Source organism: Condylura cristata, unplaced genomic scaffold, assembly GCF_000260355.1.
Source record: "Condylura cristata isolate star-nosed mole 26May11 unplaced genomic scaffold, ConCri1.0 scaffold00021, whole genome shotgun sequence".
NCBI classification, from domain to species: Eukaryota; Metazoa; Chordata; class Mammalia; order Eulipotyphla; family Talpidae; genus Condylura; species Condylura cristata.
Genome location: NW_004567122.1, coordinates 28,324,831 through 28,346,491, shown reverse-complemented (window position 1 = coordinate 28,346,491; position 21,661 = coordinate 28,324,831). Strand labels below are relative to the sequence as shown.

Below are 21,661 nucleotides of genomic sequence, written 5' to 3'. Positions count from 1 at the left end.
CCCTTTCTGTTAATTTTGATGCATGCCAATGCTTGAGAACTACTGGTCTGAATTTAAGGAAGACCTTTGTCAGTGTTAAGACCCAGGCTCATCACTGTGGTATCTAGGCTTAGAAACCAAGGTGAGTGGCATCTCTAAGGCAGGTAATAAGTCTGCGTTAAGCTCAAAATGTTCATTTTATATATACATATATATAATATTACATATATTTATATATATATTTATATATATATATATTCTCAGTGGAGTTTTGTCTTTTCCCCCTTTTCAAACTCTTTCCTCCATTCCATGTACCACAAAGACAAGTTTAGCATTTAAAATGGTTAGAAGTAGAGATTTGTAATATGTGAAGACAGAAATAAAAGAAAATGAAGGTCAAATAAGATCAGTTTTAGACCTTTCAAACTGCATTCTGCGGCAATATCCCTGACTTTCTTTTCTTAGAGCATTTTAAGATGAGTAGGCTTGGTTTTGTATAGTAAAATTCAGCCTCACTTGGCCCATGTGGTAGTGAAATTGGCTGAGTATTTTCATGCTCTGGTATTAACCTAGTTGTAGTGATAACTTAGGACTAATAAAGAACAAAGGACTCTGATGCCTAGGTGGAAATAGAATAGAATCTGACATCTTAACAGATTCTGGAGCAGGGGGCAGGTTTTGAAAATGAGAGGGAGGGGGGAGGTTAGTAGCCCTTAGAGTGCCTGCCTGACTAGAATTTTAAGGTTTGCAATTCTGTTTTGGATGCTGCATGCAGGCCTTTCAGCAGAGGGCACTGCTGTATTCTCTAAGCTGATTGTTGGAATCTGCAGCCTCTGCTCCTAGCTCCTGCCTATCCAGAGAGAAGCCACCTCTCTGACCTGTCTCTGGCTCTTGAGCTCAGAGCTCAGAAGGAATTGGGGGGGGGGGGGGAGGATTAAAAAAAAAGCTGTTGCTCCATTACGTGGTGATAGCTGAGGGAAAGATGTTGCTCTTCTCTCACCCACACATTCCCAGCAAGTGGAAACTGATAGCCTGAAGAGGAAACTACTTGAAATGCCTTTACTTCCAAGTGTGTGTGTGGGGGGTCCCTGACCCATTGCCTTACCTTAGTTGGTCATTTCTTGATCATTCTCCCCAGAAAGAGAATCAAGCCACCAGCTGGGAAGAGATTGGTATATATGTGTTCACATCTCACTAATCTTATTTAACTGGAAATCCTGAGGTGCAAAACACAGCAAAACAAAACTCTTACGGCTTATTAAGTTATCTGTATTGTGAAAAATTATATTTGCCTAAAAGGCAACATAGCCTTCACTGTGTGGGTACCATGTGATTTTGATTCACGTTATTTTTGAAATAGTAATAATAGTAGGTAATACTTCTCAGATGCTTGCTGTATGCAAGGCTTTTTATGAATTCAGTTTATATAATTATATATATTATAATTAGGTTACATATTACCTAATTTAATTTTTGCAACAATCCTGTGAGGCAGGTATAATTATGCATGTTTTATGGATGAAGACATTGAGGAACATAAGGATTAGGTTAGGTACTTCTTATTATGCATGTTTTTCAGGTGAAAAATTATCAACAGTGGAATCAAGTAACTTGTTTAAGATCACACAACTACTAAATGGTGCAGCTGGATTTGAACCTGGGTAGTAGTTCTGGAGCCTGTACCCTTATTGAATTTTTGCTGTTACCCAGTCCTCATTAGTTTCTAGTTTTGATATTGTACTTAGTATTATGTGAGGGCCTCAATTGTAGGTTCTGGAGAAGTCAGGAGCATCTGGTTACTTGGGTTTGGCAGTTGATACTGAAGAGCTAAGATCCTAGACAAGAGGATTCTAGTTAGCGCAGGGGTATCAGTGCAGAGCTGACCCTTAGTGGCCCTGCACCATGGGTGTAGCTCTGCACTAGTGTCCTTGCACTGACTGGTAGTCAAATAATGAACATGAAGTCAAATAATAATCAAAACCTTTTGCTCTAAAAATTCTTTCTGGTTCTCAGCTGCAGCCTAGGATCTGGCCAACCTTTGCCATGGAGAAGGAAGGAGCATTTCTCTTTATTAGGAGTATAAAGAAAAAGACCTGGAATATTCTATTTTTTCCATTTAAATGTTAGGGAAACAACAATTCTTTTGAATATACCTGGGGTTGTCAATTCTAAGTACCACAATACCACACAGTCCCAGCGCTCAGGAAATTGACATGGAGAAAATTATTCTCTTTGTCCCCAACCCTACAAATATTCTGGCCTAGTAGTATATTCTACAAAAGTACTATAGCCTCCAACTCTCAAGCAGCATGTCTGGTGGTAAGGGCTGGCCAAGTTCACAGAACAATTAACTTCTGCAAGTCATCTGAGATGCTATCATATATTCAGTGCTCACTGTGTGCGGGGCACTATGCTAAATTCAAAATATACTTGTTTAATCCTCCCAACTGCTAGATGATGTAGCTACTATTAGCATTAATTAACAGACAGAAACTGAAGCACATTAAAAAACAATAACAAAACCTGAAACAATTAAATGACAGGCCCAAGGTGATTCAGCACTCAACGTGTGTTGGAAATAGCGTTTGAACCCAGGCAGCTTGTAAAGTTTGTACCCTTAATACTATTCATTATATTGTTAAAATTCTGGATCAAGAAAGCATTAAGAAATAAAGCTCAAAAGTGAGTGGGCACTTATGTACATGATACAAGTATATGATAGGTACATGATAAAAGGCAAAGAACTAAGATTACAAATAAAAGTACAGTAAGCTAGAGGGTCTTTGGGCCTGTGAGCCCTAATAAGTATCAATAGATTGCAAGACCCTCCCAGGGCAGGGTTTGTTACTCATTATTTTTGCACCTGGCACAAAGCTGGACCCATAATCATTCTCAGAAGACATTACTAAATTGAATGCTGGGCGACGAACATCTTTGTAGCAAGGTTGGCTCATTTGTCACTCTCTACAAGGTTCCCAACAGCAATGCTGCTTATCTAGCAGGTGTTGGCAGTCACAGAGGATATGGTTGATGGGGAGAGGGTGTACTAAAGGAGCTGTCAATATTAGTCTTGGAATCACATTTATTTGCAGAGGCTTTCTCAACCCTCCCCTAGCCTTGGTTACCGATTCTCATTAAATGCCCAGTGATAGGCTCTCCACCCAGTGTCCAGACAGGAATATGTTCCAGGCGTCTCATTATTCTCAAAAAGTCTGGCCTCTCACAAGTGGAATTGGACACGGACCTCAGCCTATCGGTTTGACCTTGTTCCTGCCTTCCTGGTCCATTTCTTGAGGGATAGACACTTGAGTAGTCACTGGTCAGATGCCTTACCCCAGCCTATCCTGCTCAAAATTTCATGTGGCTTTGGTAGTTGAGAGATCACAGGTGCTCTCTGATCACCCCACATCTTTGTTGATTCCTTCTAGCCTTTTCCTAATACCCCAACACACTGAAATTGTTCTTTTGCTTTGTAAATTCTATTCTGAGACTACTGCCAGGGTGGAATGGAAAGTGGGGTCATCTGCTCCCCAGCCACAGGTTTCTGAAATTTACTGGAAGAGAAGGTTTGATGTACATGAGGTAAGAAGGAGCTGGGGGACAGAGACCCTCTACAAAAGCTCAGTAGAAAGATGTTCCTTTTCACAGCTCTTCTATAAAACTGGCAAGGCAGATATAGATTAAAATGAAGCAGAAACTCCATTTAAAGTGCATTACAGCTGAGGAACCAGTTCCCCCTAGGCAGGAGAGAGAGAAAAGGGTACAAAAGGCCACATCAGCCTCCTTATCTAGGGGCACATGTCTCTGTTCTAGCTTCGTGAAGGGTGATTTACACCCCTGGCTGGAATGACTCTTTCTGGTCTGATTACATCGACAAATGCCCCCCAGAGGCCACAGCAGGATGGCCATATTCACAAGCAGCAGCCAATAAATCTCAGAGGTTTATATTGCACTTCTTAATCCCCTCCCTCCTGGCTCTTTGCCAGGCAGGCTATGTAAGCTAGGGAAGGACTTGAGTTGGAGGGTTGGGTTGGAGGGATGGGGGTAAAGCACTCCACTCCCTGTCTTCACCCTCTTTTTTTTAAAGCACTGCTTAGTTCTCATTCTTCCAAATCATGCTAACTTTACCCTGGAAGCAGGTGGAAATCATCTCTAGGCCCAATAAATATGCTGTCCTATATGAATAGAAATCCTGGTTTCTGGGCACAGCTATGTTCTACATTGCTGTTTAATGCTGGTAGAGTAACCGGCTTCTTTGAAAAAGAAGTTTCCAAATGGTCTTTCCATTCATCTTCCTCAGTGACCTTGCCTTTCCTCCAGGAAGATCTCTAATGACAGGGAGTGCGGGGGGAGGGAGAGCTTTCATTCTGCCATCAGGGGCTAAAGGGATTGAAGGGGATGAAGGAAGACTAAAGGGGCTGAAATTTGAAGGACTCTGAATTTAGCAAAGGTCTTGCGATCTGGCCCCAGGTCTGCTCCCAGCAAGGCCATTTCAGCCTAGCTAAACTATCTTTGCAGAATCCTGTGACTAATAACCACAACTGAATCTTACTCCTGAAGATTCTTATTTGGGGAAAATAACATATAAATTCTAACAAATAAAAATATTAGAAATGCAAGTGCCGTTTAGCTGGCTCAAGTTTTGTTCTAAGATCTCATTGTGTTGGTGGTGGGGTAGGCTGTGGGTATAGGTCCTGGAAAATGAGAAGGGTTGTTTGCTGGGGTTAAATTACCTGGACCCCAGAGATAGTATCCAGTGGCAGTTTCTGTAATAGCTTGTGCAGAATTTCTTCTTTAAGCCAGTCTGGTATCTGACTGCCTATGGGCTGGCTCAGCAGGGCACCCTATTCTGTGCCCAAGTCCAGCCACTCCTGGCACTTTCCCTTACCAGCCCCTTCCCCTACCACTTTCTCTGTCCAGTAGAAGCTGGGTGGTGCGTTTGTTGGCTTCAGAGTTGGAGGGCGGTGCCCAGGACCTTGGTGGGTGAGTGTCAGCGCTGCATGAGGAGGGGCGGGAAGCGCTAGTGGGAGGCGAGGCGTAGGCAGAGGAACCTCCTGCAGAGCTCCCTTCCAAAGTGAGCAGTGCCTCAGCACAGATAGCGCTCCTGGGGGCGGACACCCGACACCCTCAACCGGCCATGGCGCGCCCCCAGAGCCCGCGACCAGCGCTGCCTGTGTTTCTCCTACTGTTGCTGTTGCCACTGCCGCTTGGAGCTGGTGAGTGTCTCCCTGTGCAGTCGCAATCCGCTCTGCTCTGCTCCTGCCCGGGTTTAGACAGCTGGAGGAGCGTGTAGGTGGGGTCCAGGTCACTGTTGCCCAGAGGGCTGAGACAGAGTATAGCCTCCAGATCCCGGACTTCCGAGTTTGAGGAGCTGGAGCCCAGGGTGCTAGGAAGGGGTGTGTTCCATGACTACATCTGTCTGAAGTACCTTTGGAGTGCCAGCAATGTTCAGGTGTTTCATCATCCAGGACTCCCTCTTTTACCTCTTTGAGGTGTGTCTGCACAGTTACAGTGGAACCCACAGCTAAGCCACTGAAGAAGTACAGCATCTCTAAGAAGCAGGGAGAATCAGAAGCCAGACTGCATTTGCCCTACATAGACTTTAACTCTTCTGTCTGCTTTAAGGAGTAGGGAAGCTGACTCTAAGTACAGATAAAGAAAGATAAGTATTTGTTAGAACTGACATATTACAAATTTGTGTTTTAAACTGCTGCACAGAATCTGCTGGCATCATTATTTGGTTGTGTTATTGAGATTATTGCTCACACCAAACTACTCACACGCATACACACACACAAAGTATACACACACACTTTTCAGGGTATACTTTAATGTTTTAATTACAGCAGAATATTGGCTATGAGCAAGATGGCTTTTCCCTGCAAGCTGCCTAGTACTGTGCCTTGTCCTGTTGTAGATGCCTGTATTGTAGATGCCTGTAGATAGATAGATATTTTATAGTATATATTAGTCAAGGCCTGGGTTTTTAGAACCCAGACATTCTTCCAAGGTAGGACATCCTGGAATCCATAATCTCAGGGAAAACATCCATGGCCTTTGGATAGTGGGGTGGGTGCCTGAATCTCATTGTGGATTTCCTGCCCAGAGCCTGAGAATCCTAAACCACAGACTACATGTGGGTTGGTAACCTTGGTCGACCAGGTAATACTACAGAAAAAGCAGTCTTGGCTGTCAGACAAATGTGGAAGGAAGGAAGGAAAGGAGTGTTCTGTCCAGATTGACTCCATCAGTAAACCAGGGGGTAAGGCATCACATCTGATATTACATCCTGGCCTAAACTGTTTCTTCTCTATCTCCTCCACTGAGAAATTGTGGTTTTAATTCATTCCCTTCATCTTAACATTTGAAGAATTTATGATTCAGAAAGTGAATCATAAGTAAGTTTTTCTGCTTGGGGCTGGGACTTAGGTGAAGATGAGTGAAGGGGGTGCTAGGAAACTCAGCAGTCATGATAAATAGTTTAATATGATATTTTTATGTCATTTTCTAAAAAATAAAATTTAATGTAAAAAATCCATTATGAATAAAATATTCAAATTTTAAATAAAAAGAATAGCAATGTCATGCTGAGGTTTACTGGAGCCTGAAGTATAAGAAAAAATCAGTAGTACTGTTGGTTATTTATGTACTGGAGCTGGCATCAATTTTCAAACTTTAGGGTTCAAAATAATCTCCAGTGAACTTGCTAAAATCCATATTCCCAGGCTTTGTCACCAGAATCTTTATCTGATTCAGTAGTTCTGAGATGGGGTTTAGAAACCTGCACTTTGGCAAGTAATCTAGTTGGTTATCATGCAATTAAAGAGGAGGCTGAACTAATTTAGCCCTAAGTTCTCTCCTATTTCTGGGACCCTTTGATTGCAGATAGAGGGATGGGACTTAGGAAAACTTTAGCAGTGCCTCAAAGAATGTCTCTTGCTATCTGTTTATTTCTTAAAATTCACAATGAATAAGCACTGTTCTAGGCACTGGCAACATAGAGTGGAAATCTAGAGAGGAAGAGGATCAATAAATCAAATTTTAAAAAAGTTTAAGTGATGACACATGCCGTACAGAGAATTAGAGCAATAATGTCTAGGGGGCCACATTGGTTAGTTGGGTATGACCTTTCTGAAATGACACTTAGCTTCAAACTATAATGATGATGATGATGATGATAATTTTAAAACAATGGGAAATCACAAGAGTTGGTAAAGATATGGAGAAATTAGACATTTGTCCATTGTTGGTGCAGCCACTGTAGAAATAGAAATTGACTGGCAAAAGTTAAAAGTAGAATTACCATATGATCCAGGGATTCCACTCTTAGGTATACAACCAAAAGAAGTGAAATACTTAAGCAAATACTTAAGCATGTGAATATTCATAGCAGTCCTATTCACATAACCAAAATATGGAAATATACAAATGTCCATTAACTGATGTATAGATAAAAGAAGGTATATCCATACAATGAAATTTTCACCCACAAAAATCCATGAAGTACTACTATATGCTACAACATGAATGAACCACATAAACAGTATGTTAGGTGAAAGAAACTAGAAGACATTTTATGATTCCTTTTATATGAAGTACCTAGAATAGGTAAATCTGTGAATACAGAAATTTACAGACTAGTAATTTACAGAGTCTAGGGGGAAGGAAGAATGGGAAATGACTGTTAAATGGATCTGGGGTTCTTGGAGTGATGAAAATGTATTGGAGTGATATAGAAGTGATGGTTGTATACCATGGTGAATCTGTTCTGTCCAGATTATCAGCACTGTAGATTCTCCAAGTCCAGCTGGGCTTCTTTTTGTCCACACTTTTTCTGCCACTCTAAGACTTTGTTGCCCAAAGTTTAATCAGGAATGCCTCCCACCCCCCACCCCCGCTCTGCTCAGAGTTGATCCTCCTAGGCAGCTACTCTGATCTTAATGAGACTCACTTGGTCTCTCTATTGCCACAGGGAACCCCATTCCCACAGAGGGCCGGTTCATGAACAGCTGTATCCAGGCCAGGAAGAAGTGCCAGGCTGATCCCATTTGTGGAGCTGCCTACCACCATCTGAATTCCTGCATCTCTAATAACAGCACCCCGTTGTCCCCAGAGGAGCTGTCTGTCCCTGCAGATTGCCTGGAGACAGCACAGCATCTCAGAAATAGCTCTCTGATGAGCTGTACATGCCACCGGCGCATGAAGAATCAAGCTGCCTGCCTGGACATCTATTGGACTGTTCACCGTGCCCGCAGCCTTGGTGAGGCTCCCATCCTAGAGTAGACTAAGTTGGGGAAATGTCTTCTAGGGGTTATATTCTAATCCTGCAGAATATGGACCACTTGGTACATTCTGACAGGAATGATAATGAAGCTCTGCCGCTGACATCAGTAAGAAGTAGTGTGAGGAATTGACAGGATCATTTTGGGTCCCTATAACAGTCTCCTTACTTCTGCCAGCATCCTTTTTCATATCTAAAAACATGTGGCTGCCTCCTGGCAAAGCTTTAAGCCAAGTTGAGACCCAACGTGGTGTATTTTAAATAGAAGGATATGGAGAGGAGATGGAGGAAAACATCTGAGCCTATAGAAAAAGTGCTAAATACTGTGTAATCTCTAAATTCTGAGAAATTGGGCAGTGACATTATAGTCCAGCCTGTAACAGAAAGGAAATTCATTAATCAGACAAGAGATGGTAAGAGAAAGAGACACTTCAAAGAGCTTCCTTTGACTCTTGCTACAGATGACTGCTGTATTAGTCAGCTTTTACTGGGCCATACTGCAGTAACTAAATAGTGACTTATAAAACAAAGGCTTACTTTTTGCTCATGTTCCATATTGCTGTTTCATGTGTCCCTTTCATTCAGGGATCCAGGTTGAAAGTGAAGCCTCTTTCTGGGATGCTCATGGCAAAGGGTACACCTGTTGACTTCCAAAGCTTTTCCCAAATGTTATAATAGAGATTTGCTCACATTTCTTTAACAAAACAAATCACTGGCCAAGCCTGGTATCACTGTGGTAATGGTGTTGGTAGGGGGAGTGTGCCGTTCCCATAGGGAGACATTGAAAATCACATGGCAATAAGCAAGGATATAAAACCTTACGAGGGAGGCAGAAATCATTGAAAATGACAATATAACTAATATCATCCACCCTTTGGTCAAAACATTCATTTCCCTCCCTTCTATAAACAATATACCTCTACCCAAACCCGTGGGGATTACAATTGAGATGGAAAAAAAAATGATGTAAAAATAAACTGTTATAAAAAAAAAACAAAACACCTCTACCCATTTTCCAAGAAATATGCCCTCAGTGTTGTAGCCATCATGACATCAGGTCCCAACTCTAGGATCTTATGATAATTTCTCTATCAGATCTGGATACAGAAATCCTCTTGATCTAGAAATCAAAGGACTAAAATGATAAGTCCTCTCCTCCCATACATACTCAGAATACCTTAATGAAATAGGGAAAAGTACAACATCCTCAAGGTAGAAAGGGCCAAAGACACCCAGTCAGCAAACTGAGTCATAGCAATTCTGAAGTCTTGCTTCACAAATGTTGTAAGGGAAAAAGGGCCATTTCCCTAGATAAAGATTGTTCTTTAACAAGACCCAGTATTGCTCCATGAAAACAGTTACTCTCTGCATTGTACTCACGGGTTCTAAGCAGATCCCTCTGGAGGATCCTTCCTTCCCCATTCATTTCTTTGGCTATGCCTTGAAAGGGCTTTGGAGACTGCAATCTCCTTAGGAATTGAGCAGCATTCTCAGCTTGTTTTCTTCCTATCTAAGGAGTATTGGAACATTTTCAGTCTTAAATCACAGTCTTTTTTTCCCCCTGAGCACTTTTGCCCAACAGGCAGGATTTATTGGTTTCCATCATAATCAATACGAGATCTCCACAAAGGGCATGAGAGCCACATACTTGATTTGGTCTTTGCTCTGAGGCTGAGTTGTATTGACTTTATTTCTCAAAGCATTTTTCATTGTTATCTTTTACTATTTGAGTATGAGAAGTAGTTGCATCTTTTAATCCTGTAGTGCTGAAATTTCTGAATTCTTTTTCCTGTTTTCTTCTGATTTGTTGAGTTGGCCAATTCTCTGAGCTTTCATCTTTTTGGTAGTACTTTGCCAAATGCAGGCAGGAACAGTCAAGAGAAACTAGTAACCTGCTTCTCAGCCTCTCCTTAAGGCACAAATTCATTCAGTACATCATCTCACTTCCAAATAATTGCAGGCAACAGTTTTACCAAATGTTTTGCCTCTGCAAACGAGAGCTGCTTTTTAGCCCCCAGTAACAGCTTATTTATCACCACTGCCCAGCCCCAAAGCCAATACTATACATTGTAGACTGTTTTCTTGCTTCTGCAGCATGCTATCCTACTTGTAAATATGATTGCACTTTAAAATAAGAATTTGCTAGGTTCTAACAAGAATGTGCTGCAGTAACAACAATCCCCACCCCCAAGCTCCGACTGGCTTAAAGAAAAATATATTCTTGCTCATGTTACACATCTGCTGCTGGCTTTCAGTGTTTGGCTTTTCTTTTCTGTACCATTCCTCTTCAATCAGGGATCCACTCTGGTAGTGGAAAAAGAACTTCAGCAGAACCCCGTGGTGGTTCTTAAAGCATCTGCTCCGTTGTGATTTGTGTCACATGAGTCTCACAGGTTTTGGGAAAGGAATCTGCTTTCATAGAGAGCATGTGTCAGTGGCAACAGGTGGGATAGTATAACCCTCCAGCAGAGTGGCTAGCAAATAATTGGAAACAGTAAAGCAATTTAATCTACACCTTGTCCCTGCTTTCTACACTTCACCCTAATTGCTTCTCTTTCAGAACTTTCCCTGACATGTCTTCCTGACTCCTCTTCCCTCCCTACCTCCCTTGGAAGATTCCAGGTCTTTCCAAATATGTAAACCACCCTTTTCTATTTGCTTGACATCACCCATATTCCTTCCCTCCTTAAGATGTATTTCAAAAAGGTTTACCTGGTTACAAATCTGCAAGCTCACATGTCTTGCATCTTTTGTCCCCAAGATTTATCAACAATCAATAAACACCTACTATATGTGAGCTATACAGTAAATTTGTAAGACCCACTGAGTCTTGTAGGAGCCCACAGCCCTATGGGGTAACTGTGTTTCCTTTGATGTCATTGTCTCTTTTCTGTCTCTGCTTTTCTCAGTGAGGTCCAGTTTGGGGTCTGGCCTCATTTCCACCTTAATCAGAGTTCACCACTGCCCTTTCCTCCAGAGCAAGAGAAAACAAGAGAACATTCCTACTTGTGTCCTCATAGGCAATATGTCTGAGTGGATAGGAGCAGAAAATGGGATTTCAAATCCCAGCTTTACTTCTTGTTAACTTCTGTGAACCTCAGCAAGTAACTTCACTTATCCTTTGTTTCTTCTGAACTACCCAAAGGCAGAAGCTAGAAAGCAGGACTAAATGAGATTGGGGATATACACACATATATGTACATACATATATATGTATATGTATTTTAAAAATTAATTCACATATTCCTTAGTGCCAATCATTAAATGAGGTTGGTAATATATATGTATATATATAGAGAGATTTTTTTCAGTCAGTCACTGCAGTTATACCATATTGCCTAGCATAGCAATATGCTCACAAATGGCAAAGGGTAGCTTTATTATTCTTATCATTAAACACTAATCAAGCTTAAGAAAATACTCTTATGTTCCAGCTTCTTCTTACCTTTGCACAGGTTTCAGGTACAGATTGTGCCTTTTGTGCTTTTCATCATGGGGTTCTGAGGTTTACCAGCAGCATCAGTTATTCTTGTTCCCACCTTTGGCTTGGTCCTCAGGATTCTAGTGATCTCCACCTTGTTCCTAGGTGACTATGAACTGGATATCTCCCCCTATGAAGACACGGTGACCAGAAAACCCTGGAAAATGAACCTCAGCAAACTGAACATGCTCAAACCAGGTGTGGAGCACTGACTGAGGCGATGGAGTAGAGGCTCGGCCTCGTCCTGAGGAAGGGTGGCTGATAGGGAACACAAGTGGAGAGATATGGGGGAGAAGTTCTTGCCTATCAGGTAACTAAGGAAGCACTGGGTCATGATGAGAGTCTGAACTGTGAACATGGTCTGTCTGGCAAATCAGCAAGGAGCAAATCTTGTTAGGAAGTCACTTCAACAGGGCTAACTAGGATGCCCAGCTTCTAAAGGTGGGTCTCTATAAAGGCGTGTATGGGAGTGCTTGTAGTTCTGGGGGGAGAAAAAGTGCCAAAATGGAATATTTAGCCTCATCCAAAGCAGTTAAGAAAATAGCTTTTTGTCCCGGAAGACTAGGAAATTGCTTGTTTTCAGGTATTCTAATGAGATGGGTGAGGTGTTGGGTGGGGAATATGGTAAAAGAATGCTAAGTCCTCAGGGGTGAGTCAAGGCAGAGAACCATCTGTCTGGCAAGGACCATGAAGTTTATTCTTCAGGAAACTGAGGCTGTTGCATTAGTTGGAAAGAAACACACATTTTTTTAGAACAATGTGAGTTTTGAGTTCTATATATTAGAATTCTGAGAGAAGAGTAATAGAGAGCATTACAAAAAAACTTAGAATTACAAAGAATAGGTGAATAGCCTGTTCTAGTCAGTCTAGTGTTCTAGCTTCTATAATATTCTGTAAGGAGAAAGAGCACTGTAATTTCCCAAGACTCAGGGTGGAAAAATTTCTATACACCCATCAATCAATGAAAGACAGGCAGGTAACGTTAAAACTGAGCAGAATAGACAGAATAGCAGAATAGATGTAAAAGCCAAGAGTTTTTTTTTTTAATATGTGATTTTTTTTTAAAGATTTATTTATTTGTACATACAGAACTGGGGTACAGACCAGAGGCTCAGGGGCGGCGAGAGGCTTCACCAGAGACAGAGTGGGGAGCAGAACAGGCAGATCGACGAAGTACACTGCTGAGGGGAGCAGCGGGCGGGCCAGGAGAGGTCTGCCGTGCCATGTGGTCACCTCCGGGGCTGGCGGGGATTGAACTCATGCGGAAGTGGCTTTAGCTTCTTAGTGCTGTGCTTTAACCCACTGTGCCACCAGGGAGGGCCAGCCAAGAGTTTTTTATCCTAGGAGGGTGCTGAGGTGAGGGGAGCAGAATTGTCCAATCTCTTTGTTTGCACTGTAGATAAAGTGCTGTGGAATACCTTGGGACCTCTAGGTTATGATTTCTACTGTAGGCTCTCACTGCAATGGATTTGGTTTTGGTTATTTGTACTGTCTTACTTGAATTCTATACAAATGAATGTTAAAATTACATGGCACGTAGGTGAATTACAACTGAGATGAAAAAATGTACAAAATGAAGAATGATGTTTTAAAAAATGTGTGTGTGTACACATATACTATATATATATTTATATACACATATACATACATACATACATACATACATATATAAAAAAACTTTTAAACTCAAATGAAGTTGAGGACTAGGATTGGGAGCCCCTAGATACCATATAGTTTGTGGTTAGAGGGAAAGCTTTGCTTGAGGGGTAATATTTGCCTTAGTCTTTCTTGCTTCTTCCCACCCATCATAATCCTTCTTAAGTTGGGGGTCCCTGAGGAAACTGGGCTCAGGTTTGCAGAGAGGATTGGTGACTTGGTGCCCCTCTCCCTCCAGACTCGGATCTTTGCCTCAAGTTCGCCATGTTGTGCACTCTTAATGACAAATGTGACCGGCTGCGCAAGGCCTATGCAGAGGCGTGTTCCGGCTCCCGCTGTCAGCGCCACTCCTGCTTGCAGCAGTTACGCACCTTCTTCGAGAAGGCCCCGGAGCATCTTGCAGAGGGCCTACTGCTGTGCCCTTGTGCACCTGAAGACCAGGGCTGCGGCCAGCGCCGGCGCAACACCATCGCCCCCAGCTGCGCGCTGCCCTCTGGGGTCCCCAACTGCCTAGATCTGCGTCACCTTTGCCTCTCAGATTCACTGTGCAGGTGACTGAGCTGGGTGTGGGTGGCAGGGTGGGCAGGGGCAGTGTGCAGCATCCTTGCAGGCTGCCTTCCTGAGTCAGGCTGGGTCAGACCCCCTCCATCCCCTGGTTCATGGACTGACTTCTCCACATAGCTACCTTTATTATTTTCTGAAACTTATCAAAAATTATGTTTTTTTTCTGTGTTTAAAAACTTTGGGAAATATAAAACTGTATGAAAAAATGCTACTCAGAACCCATCACCTGAAGATCATCTATCACATTTGGGGGATAATTCCCTTCTAGCCTTTGTAATACATAGATGAACAAAGTTAGACATTCTGTGAATGTATTTGTATCTAACTTTTTGTGACTTAGTGCATATCCCATGAGCATTTTCTCATGGAGGCAGGATGGACGCTGATGTGAATTTAAAAGATGGAAACTTAAAGCCTGGGCTTCTGTGACCTGGAGTCCATCACTTAATCTAAAGTTCCATCACTTAGCCTAAGGTCCCACTTAGTCCTCTGTATAAACTGGGATAATGTAGCGCTCATGAGATTCCAGTGAGAGTAAATTACGTAATATATGGAAAGTGCTTAGCTTCCTGGTGTAGAGTAAGTACTCAATGAGAGGTGGCACTCATCTTGTCATTTAATGTCCTTTGGCAGCTTGGTTTTTAAATGCCTACATTATATTCCATTTTATGAATGCCCTCTACTTTATTTAATCATTCCTCTATTGCTATCAATAATGGTGCAATATGTATCACTTTTTTCATTCTAATCTAATTATGCTTTAGGCTATGTTGCCACAAGTACCATTACCAAATCAAAGGACATGAAGTATTGTAAGTGTTTGCTATAGATTTTCCAAAAAAAATAAAAAATTCTAACCTGGCTTTCCTCTGCCTTCTTAGGAGTAAATAAATACTCAATAAATTGAAGTTATCATCCATTCCAGTGACATTTGTTGACAATGAGAAATCACACCTTGTTTTGCCACCTGGTTCTATCACTTTCTATAATTTTAGGCAACCTCAGAGGCATTTTCTTCTCTTGTATATTTTTCTTAACAATCAATCATCTTACTACCAACACTTACTGGAGTAATTATTATGGGCTAGTTAAGTAGTTAACATGTATTAACTCATATAAGCATCTCAAGAAACTCTGCAAGATAGATGCAAATATTTTTATAACTTTCTCACGTTCGCCCAGGTAATAAATCAGTTTTGTTAACGAGGTTTGAAATGTTGGAATAAAGAGATTTTGGCCTAGAATGTGTTCTGCTAACCACTGTGCTACGCTGCCTATTGTGCTGTAACTTTTACTGTTATTAGCACATGACAGGTGCTTGGCTAGAAAAATAGATATTGTTCCTCAGTTCACAAATGAATGGGAGTGAAAGAGAACTAAACCACCAGTCTAACACAAGGTAAAAATGTAAGGACAACTAGATAGCAGAATTATAAAAGGAAAACATACTCATAATCCTACTTATTGTAAGATAAGTGTTAATGAGGATATGTAACACTCATTAAACACTTAATATTTAACAGGCATTATACTAATTGCTTTATATGCTTTCTCTAATTTCTTCCTCACAAAATACAATGGTGTTTACATCTCTTTTTGCAGTCTAGGAAACTGAGGTTAAAGAAGCTGTCTGAAAGCTCATGACTTGGGATTGTGAAAAACAATTTCAAAGTGATGTGCTGTGGGGGCTGGGGTGGTAGTACATCTAATAATGACAGGACCAGGCTTCACTGAGGAGGAAGCCCTGGGAAGGAGAGGATTTGTCATGAAGATGAACATGTTAACTAAAGGGGTAGCAATGGTGAAGTCTGCAGCAAGGTGAAGGCTGCAGTCCAGACTCTCAATGGGGACCCTGGAAATTTCTCTTTTAGGTCACGCTTGGTGGATTTTCAGACTCATTGCCACCCCATGGACATCCTAGGGACCTGTGCAACAGAGCCGTCCAGATGTCTGCGTGCATACATGGGGCTGATTGGTGAGACTGGGGGTGTGTGTAGGGAGCCCATAGATTGGCCATCCTGAGGGTAAGAATGTTCTGGAGACTCAACCCAAATGAGTGGTCCTGAAGCAGGTGGGAGTAGATGGGAGCTGAAGTTGGAGTAGGCGTAGGTCCTAATATTCCTTTTTCACCTCACAGGGACCGTCATGACCCCTAACTTTGTCAGCAGTGTCAATACCAGTGTGGCTTTAAGCTGCACCTGCAGGGGCAATGGCAACTTACAGGAGGACTGTGAGCAACTAGAAGGGTCCTTCTCCAACAACCCCTGCCTCAGTGAGTACACTTCCCTTGTTCTCATCCCCAGTGGCCAGGTCAGGGAGAGAAGGGTCAGCCCTATATTTCACCATCCATCTCCTGTAGGTAAAGCAATACCCTCCACAACAGAGGCATCCTCTACCCTGGGTCTTTCTTTCTTCTCATTTCCTGTATGACCCTCAGGCTGCTCTTTCAACCTTCCCAGGCCCCAGGGATACTCTCTAGCTCAAGGAATAAGCAAACAGAATTAAGCAATACTCTCTTCCCACCTGCCACCCACCTGGTCTCCTATATCTCAGGAACCCTGAAGCTTTCCCTTTCCTTTCTTGGGAACCTGCAACTGTCTGCATCTGTCTGCTTCTCTCCTCTCCTTAGTGGAGGCCATTGCAGCTCAGATGCGTTCTCACAGCCAACTTTTCTCCCAGGACTGGGCAGACTCTACATTTTCCGTGATGGAACGCCAGGTAGAGCCTCCTCTATTACACCCTGCATGTTTTTATTGGATCAGCTGGGAGAAATCCAAACAAAGGAGATGGGTGTGTGTGTGTGACCTCCTTGTCATGAGCAGACTATACATCTCTATTGGATACCTCGGGGAAGGGGGACCTTGACTTGACTGAGGCTGAGGTGGTGGGGAGAGCACTAACTTCCTTCCATTTTCTTCCACAGAATAAAAACACTGCTCTGAGGCTACAGCCCTGGGTGATCTCTCCTTTCTCCTGCATACTTACCTGGATTCTTCTCCTGAGCCTCTGGTAGCCGTACTTCCCTGGGGGCCCTTTTTCCCTTCTATCATACCCAATCTGACTTGCAGTCTGCAAGGGAGGAGGAAAGGGAAGCATTAGGAATGAGGTGCAGTATACAACGTGGTAACTCTAGCACTACCCCGCAGGTCTAGGACTCCATATGAGGCCACAGTAGAAGCCAGTTGGCTGAGTCCCCACTTCCTCTGTTCCTCCTTTCTTTTCTGATGCAGGCTACTTCTCATCAGGACTTGGTGACCATAATTTAACCACATCTTTGGGTGTTGACCAGCTCTACCCATCTCTTTCCTGATCCTTTCCTAATCCTTTCCTCCTGCCCACCAGGATCAACAGTCATTCCCTACTGCATTCGCCAAATAGGTGGTGCTGGGTATTTTGAGGTAGTCTAGAAAGACATTTTCCATTAAAGAAGAAGTAGCAAGACTCCTGTCCCCTTATCTTCTCTGAATGGGTGATGGGAACCAGCTGCCTGCCCTGGGGTCTTGCTAAACATTTGAGCATCAGGAACCTGAGAATTTGGGCCTTGCTTTCTTCCTGCTACTGCCTGAAAAGACTTCCCAGTCTCTCGGATCATTAAACATTTTGTTTAAAACTTTGCTCTTATCCCATTGTCTCACATTGTGAATTACTACAGAACTAGAGATGTTACAGAGTGCACAGGTGATCAGGAGACCATAATTCTCCCACCCACTGCTGTAGGACCTCAGGCAAGTCTCTCAGCCTCTTTGTACTTGACTTGGAGATGGGAGAAAATACAGCGCATGTGAGGCTGTGAACCTGGTATCACTTCTACCTTAGCCATATACTGTATGGGATCTACTACAGCAGCTGAGAATGCACAGTGCTTAATCAGGCACAGCATTTACTGAACATCTAGTAATGTTATTGAGCTTAAGGGGAAACTGGTCCTTGATTTCATTTGTAGTTCTGCCTACCATTGTAAACTGGTTGGAAGAATATACTTATAGAGTTGTGGACGTTTGTCTGTTCATTCATTTGCTCACTCCATAGGCATCTGATGATTGCCGAATTTACAAGGTGCTATGCTTGGTGCAGGAGAATTGGGGTGATAAATCTCAGATCGTGTTTTCAAGTCTTTATACACCAGAACAGGGAAACAGACAAGACTGTCACTAAGAATAATGCAGTGTGGTAAGTGCTATACATTAATTATAACAATAGCCCTCATTTACTGAGCCTCTACTGTGTGGAAGTTCATGTGTGAATTCATTTAACCCTCCAACAACTTTACATTGTAGTCAGTCACTAGATACGGGAACTTTAGTTTAACCTCTCTGGACCTCATTATCCACTGCTGTAACATGGATAGAATAGAACCCACCTCATAAGGAATGAGATAATCCATTGTATCTGACATAAGAGCATTGTGTCTTGACATGGGACACAATAGTTAGAACTCAAAAAAGTTAGCAATTATAGTATGTAGTTTTTGTAGAGAATTTGAATGATACAATTACAAATAAGCAACAATCTTTAAAATCCCACCTTCAAACTTCCAAACAACTCCCTGCACATCTGTGTGCATGAAAATCTTTGGGTAAGTATAATTTTCCATAAATAGGGTCAGACACTCCATAGCAAAGACATTTTTCAGCATCCATGTCTAGAACTTGAGTTACATTGTCATTTTTATCATCTGCATAACATGGACTTGTGTGTATATTCAAACATAGTTTGCTTAAGAAGTTCTAAAATGATGGTTATTTGGTTGTCTTCCCACTTTCCTCCCAGTCAAGTTTTAAGGCAGTGAAGAGTGACTGGTGGGTAGGATGTGCCGAGCAACTGCCAGACTGGTGGGTACAAGTAGGGGAGCCTCCCTGGTGTGTTCTTGTATCCTCATAGTCCACCCTGCCCTGGAAATATCAGCCAACCTGCTTCCCTGCAAACTCCAGTGGGGCATTGGGGTGGACTTTTCCCTTCCTCCCTTGCCAGGAAGATCTCAGAGCAGTCAAAACCTCTCCATTTGCTTTGACTCCATTAGCCTGGGGCTGGGGGTGTGAATGGTACAGTCATTCCTTGCTAAGTGCTTGAATTAGACTAATAGGTCATCTGTGCTTTTCTCTGAAGAAGGTCCAAATTCCTGGTAAACAACCAGACCACTCTCCCAGCCCAGGGCCCAGAGCCAAGACCTAGGGTGGGGGCACAATGACTGGACTGACGCTTTTAATGCTATCTTGGCTGGCTGGGATGGTTAATGCCATTAGACTAGCTTCTGGGCACGAGGTAGGAAGGACTGCTGGATGCAGTGGTAAGTAGAAAGTGCTAAATACAGGCTTCTACAATTTGGGGTGGATTCAGCTGACTTTTAAACAATTACCTTGAAATTCTCCCATTCACTCATTCATTCATTTGTTCATTCACTCATTCATTCAACCACCACTTAACAACCTCTTGTTCTGTGCCAGGCTGTGAGTGTTTTTCAAGATCTGTTCCTGCCCATTCATAAGTTATCATGTTGATAAAGGGGTGAACCTCAAGATTAGAAAGTTGAGAGTTTTTGGTTTTCCTGGTTGATTATAACACCTAGCTCTTTGATCTTGGGAATATTCTTCCCTATCTGACCCCTCATCTCTCATTTATGGTGGGGATGCCAATAGGCATACCTAACATAAAGGAATGCTATTTTTGTTTATCTTTGGTTTTTAATAAATACTACACTAACAATTTAATTTAAACCAAAAGCAATTGGCAGTATCAACTAATATTCAAATGAATTTTAATGGTTTGGGTTGGCCCTTTTTTGACTTCCTATTTCTTTAAGAACCTGTAAGCAAGAAGTTTTGTTTGTTTTGTTCTCCTTGTATGTTTAAGTTAGATGATTATAAAATATGTAACTACTCATGGTTGTTTTGAAGACTGGAAACAATGATAACACTTAGCATTGTGCCTAGTACAGGAGGAATTCAGTTAACTGGCAGTGTTTACTAATGTCACTCCTGGGAGGATATCTTTGGGTACCAAGTGCTTCATTCCCTTTTTTTTTTTTTTTAAAGATTTATTTATTTATGGTGGCACTGGTTGTCCCTCCAATAGTTGGATTAAATTAGGGATGAGGCTTCCCCTGAGAGATTCAACTATTCAAGATATGAACTCCAGGTTGGAAATCTGTAACTTAGGCTTTTAGGGACCTTGAAAAAGTCATGCTGTCAAAGAAAATCAGCATCTTTTAGCTAAGGTCTTGTGATTGCAAGTGATAGATATCTTAAAATTACTTAATAAAGGGGGAATGTCAGTCCCAGAAAGTTCAGCCAGACTTGGGCGGGGGTGGGTGGGTAGAGCCTTGGGCCATCTACTTCATTCTCTCTGCAGACTTAATTCCTTTGCAAGACCTTTCAGGTCTAGTAAATGGTCTCCCATCTCAATACCAAGTTCTTGAGAAATGTGGTAGTTCTTGCACAGGTTCTAGGTTAGGTTTTCAGTGTCCAGGGTCCCTCCCAGAGCTATCAGCTAGGTAAAGCAATCATAGATTTACACACTACTAAAGAAACTATAGGTTCCCAGGGCTATTAGAGAAGGGCAGTTCTCATAAAAGACATTATGATTCAGAAGGACCCTGAAAGGTACAGACTCTTGTCAGGTAATTAGGGTAGGTCTTAGCAAATGACTTGATTCTGAATGTTGCTGCTTTTGTGACTTCCTTTTCCTGACTTTCCCTGAGTCCCAGATATAATCTTTGAACCACATCACATGTTGGAGGTGACCTCATATCCTAAATTATAAAAAAAGTCCAGAATGAAAGGTTAGGAGTCGGTGCAAGCACTTTTTTTTTTAAAGATTTATTTATTTATTCATATAGAACTGGGGTACAGGCCAGAGATGTGGAGGGTGAGAGGATTCACCAGAGACAGAGTGGGGAGCAGAACAGGCAGATTGATGAAGTACACTGCTGAGGGGAGCAGCGGGCAGGTCAGGAGAGGTCTGCCTCACCATGTGGATCTCCTCCGGGGCAGGCGGGAATCGAACTCATGTGGAAGTGGCTTAAGCTTCTCAGTGCTGTGCTTTAACCCGCTGCACCCCCAGGGAGGGCCCCAGTGCAAGCACTTTTAAGCAATAGAGATGGCTTCCTGGGTTAGAAGGTATTGGGTTGGACGTTGAAGAATGGGTAGGGTTTAATAAGCAGAAATGGGGGAGAGTACCTAAAGATCAGAGTGAGTAACTGTAGAGACTGTGAAAGATAAAGGGGGTTTGGCAGAGGACAGACAGTCTACTGTGACGTAAGTGTACTCCCAGCTCTTTTGGTCACTCATCAACCTAACTCACACTTCAGGAGAGGGGTCTAACTTTTCAAAGCCAGTCACCATGCAGCAAACAGGAGTTGTGGTGATGTGATGTGCAGAATTCAGGCATAGCATGCTTGGCATCCCTGACCACAGGGAACTCTACAACCTTTGGACCCCTAAGTGACATCTCAGAGCAGAGGTCATTGTGTGTAGGAGAAAGATGAAAGAGCCTCTGTCTGGACTGGGAGCAGTGACAAGCAGGGGGGGAGAGCCCAGCCACCACAGAGGGAGACCAGAAAATAGCCCATTTCTGGTACTGACTCTGCTGCCAGTTGTTGTGGTCAGCCAAGTGTCAGAGAATTTGTTCCTCAGGACTTCTGGACTTCAGTTAGCTTGGGGGTTCCCCAGAGGCTGTTTTCTTCCTTTCTTTCTTTTTAAAGA

The 21,661-nt window shown here is 42.5% G+C and overlaps 1 protein-coding gene across 1 annotated transcript; it reads left to right on the top strand.

The window, feature by feature from the left end:
• Nucleotides 1–4,912: 4,912 nt before the first annotated feature.
• Nucleotides 4,913–17,582, top strand: GFRA3 (GDNF family receptor alpha 3). Its single transcript, XM_004686769.2, has 8 exons — nucleotides 4,913–5,195; nucleotides 7,952–8,239; nucleotides 11,847–11,939; nucleotides 13,636–13,948; nucleotides 15,833–15,936; nucleotides 16,099–16,233; nucleotides 16,591–16,679; nucleotides 16,885–17,582. Exons 1-8 carry the CDS (start codon nucleotides 5,117–5,119, stop codon nucleotides 16,972–16,974), a joined length of 1,191 nt encoding a protein of 396 aa, XP_004686826.1. The 5' UTR covers nucleotides 4,913–5,116; the 3' UTR covers nucleotides 16,975–17,582.
• Nucleotides 17,583–21,661: the final 4,079 nt, after the last annotated feature.

Bases quoted from the DNA above. Each gene is read 5' to 3' on its own strand.
- GFRA3 (XM_004686769.2), top strand. From the start codon at position 5,117: ATGGCGCGCCCCCAGAGCCCGCGACCAGCGCTGCCTGTGTTTCTCCTA. The intron at 5,196-7,951 runs GTGAGTGTCTCC...CTATTGCCACAG, and splicing joins GCCACTGCCGCTTGGAGCTG to GGAACCCCATTCCCACAGAG. The intron at 8,240-11,846 runs GTGAGGCTCCCA...CCTTGTTCCTAG, and splicing joins TCACCGTGCCCGCAGCCTTG to GTGACTATGAACTGGATATC.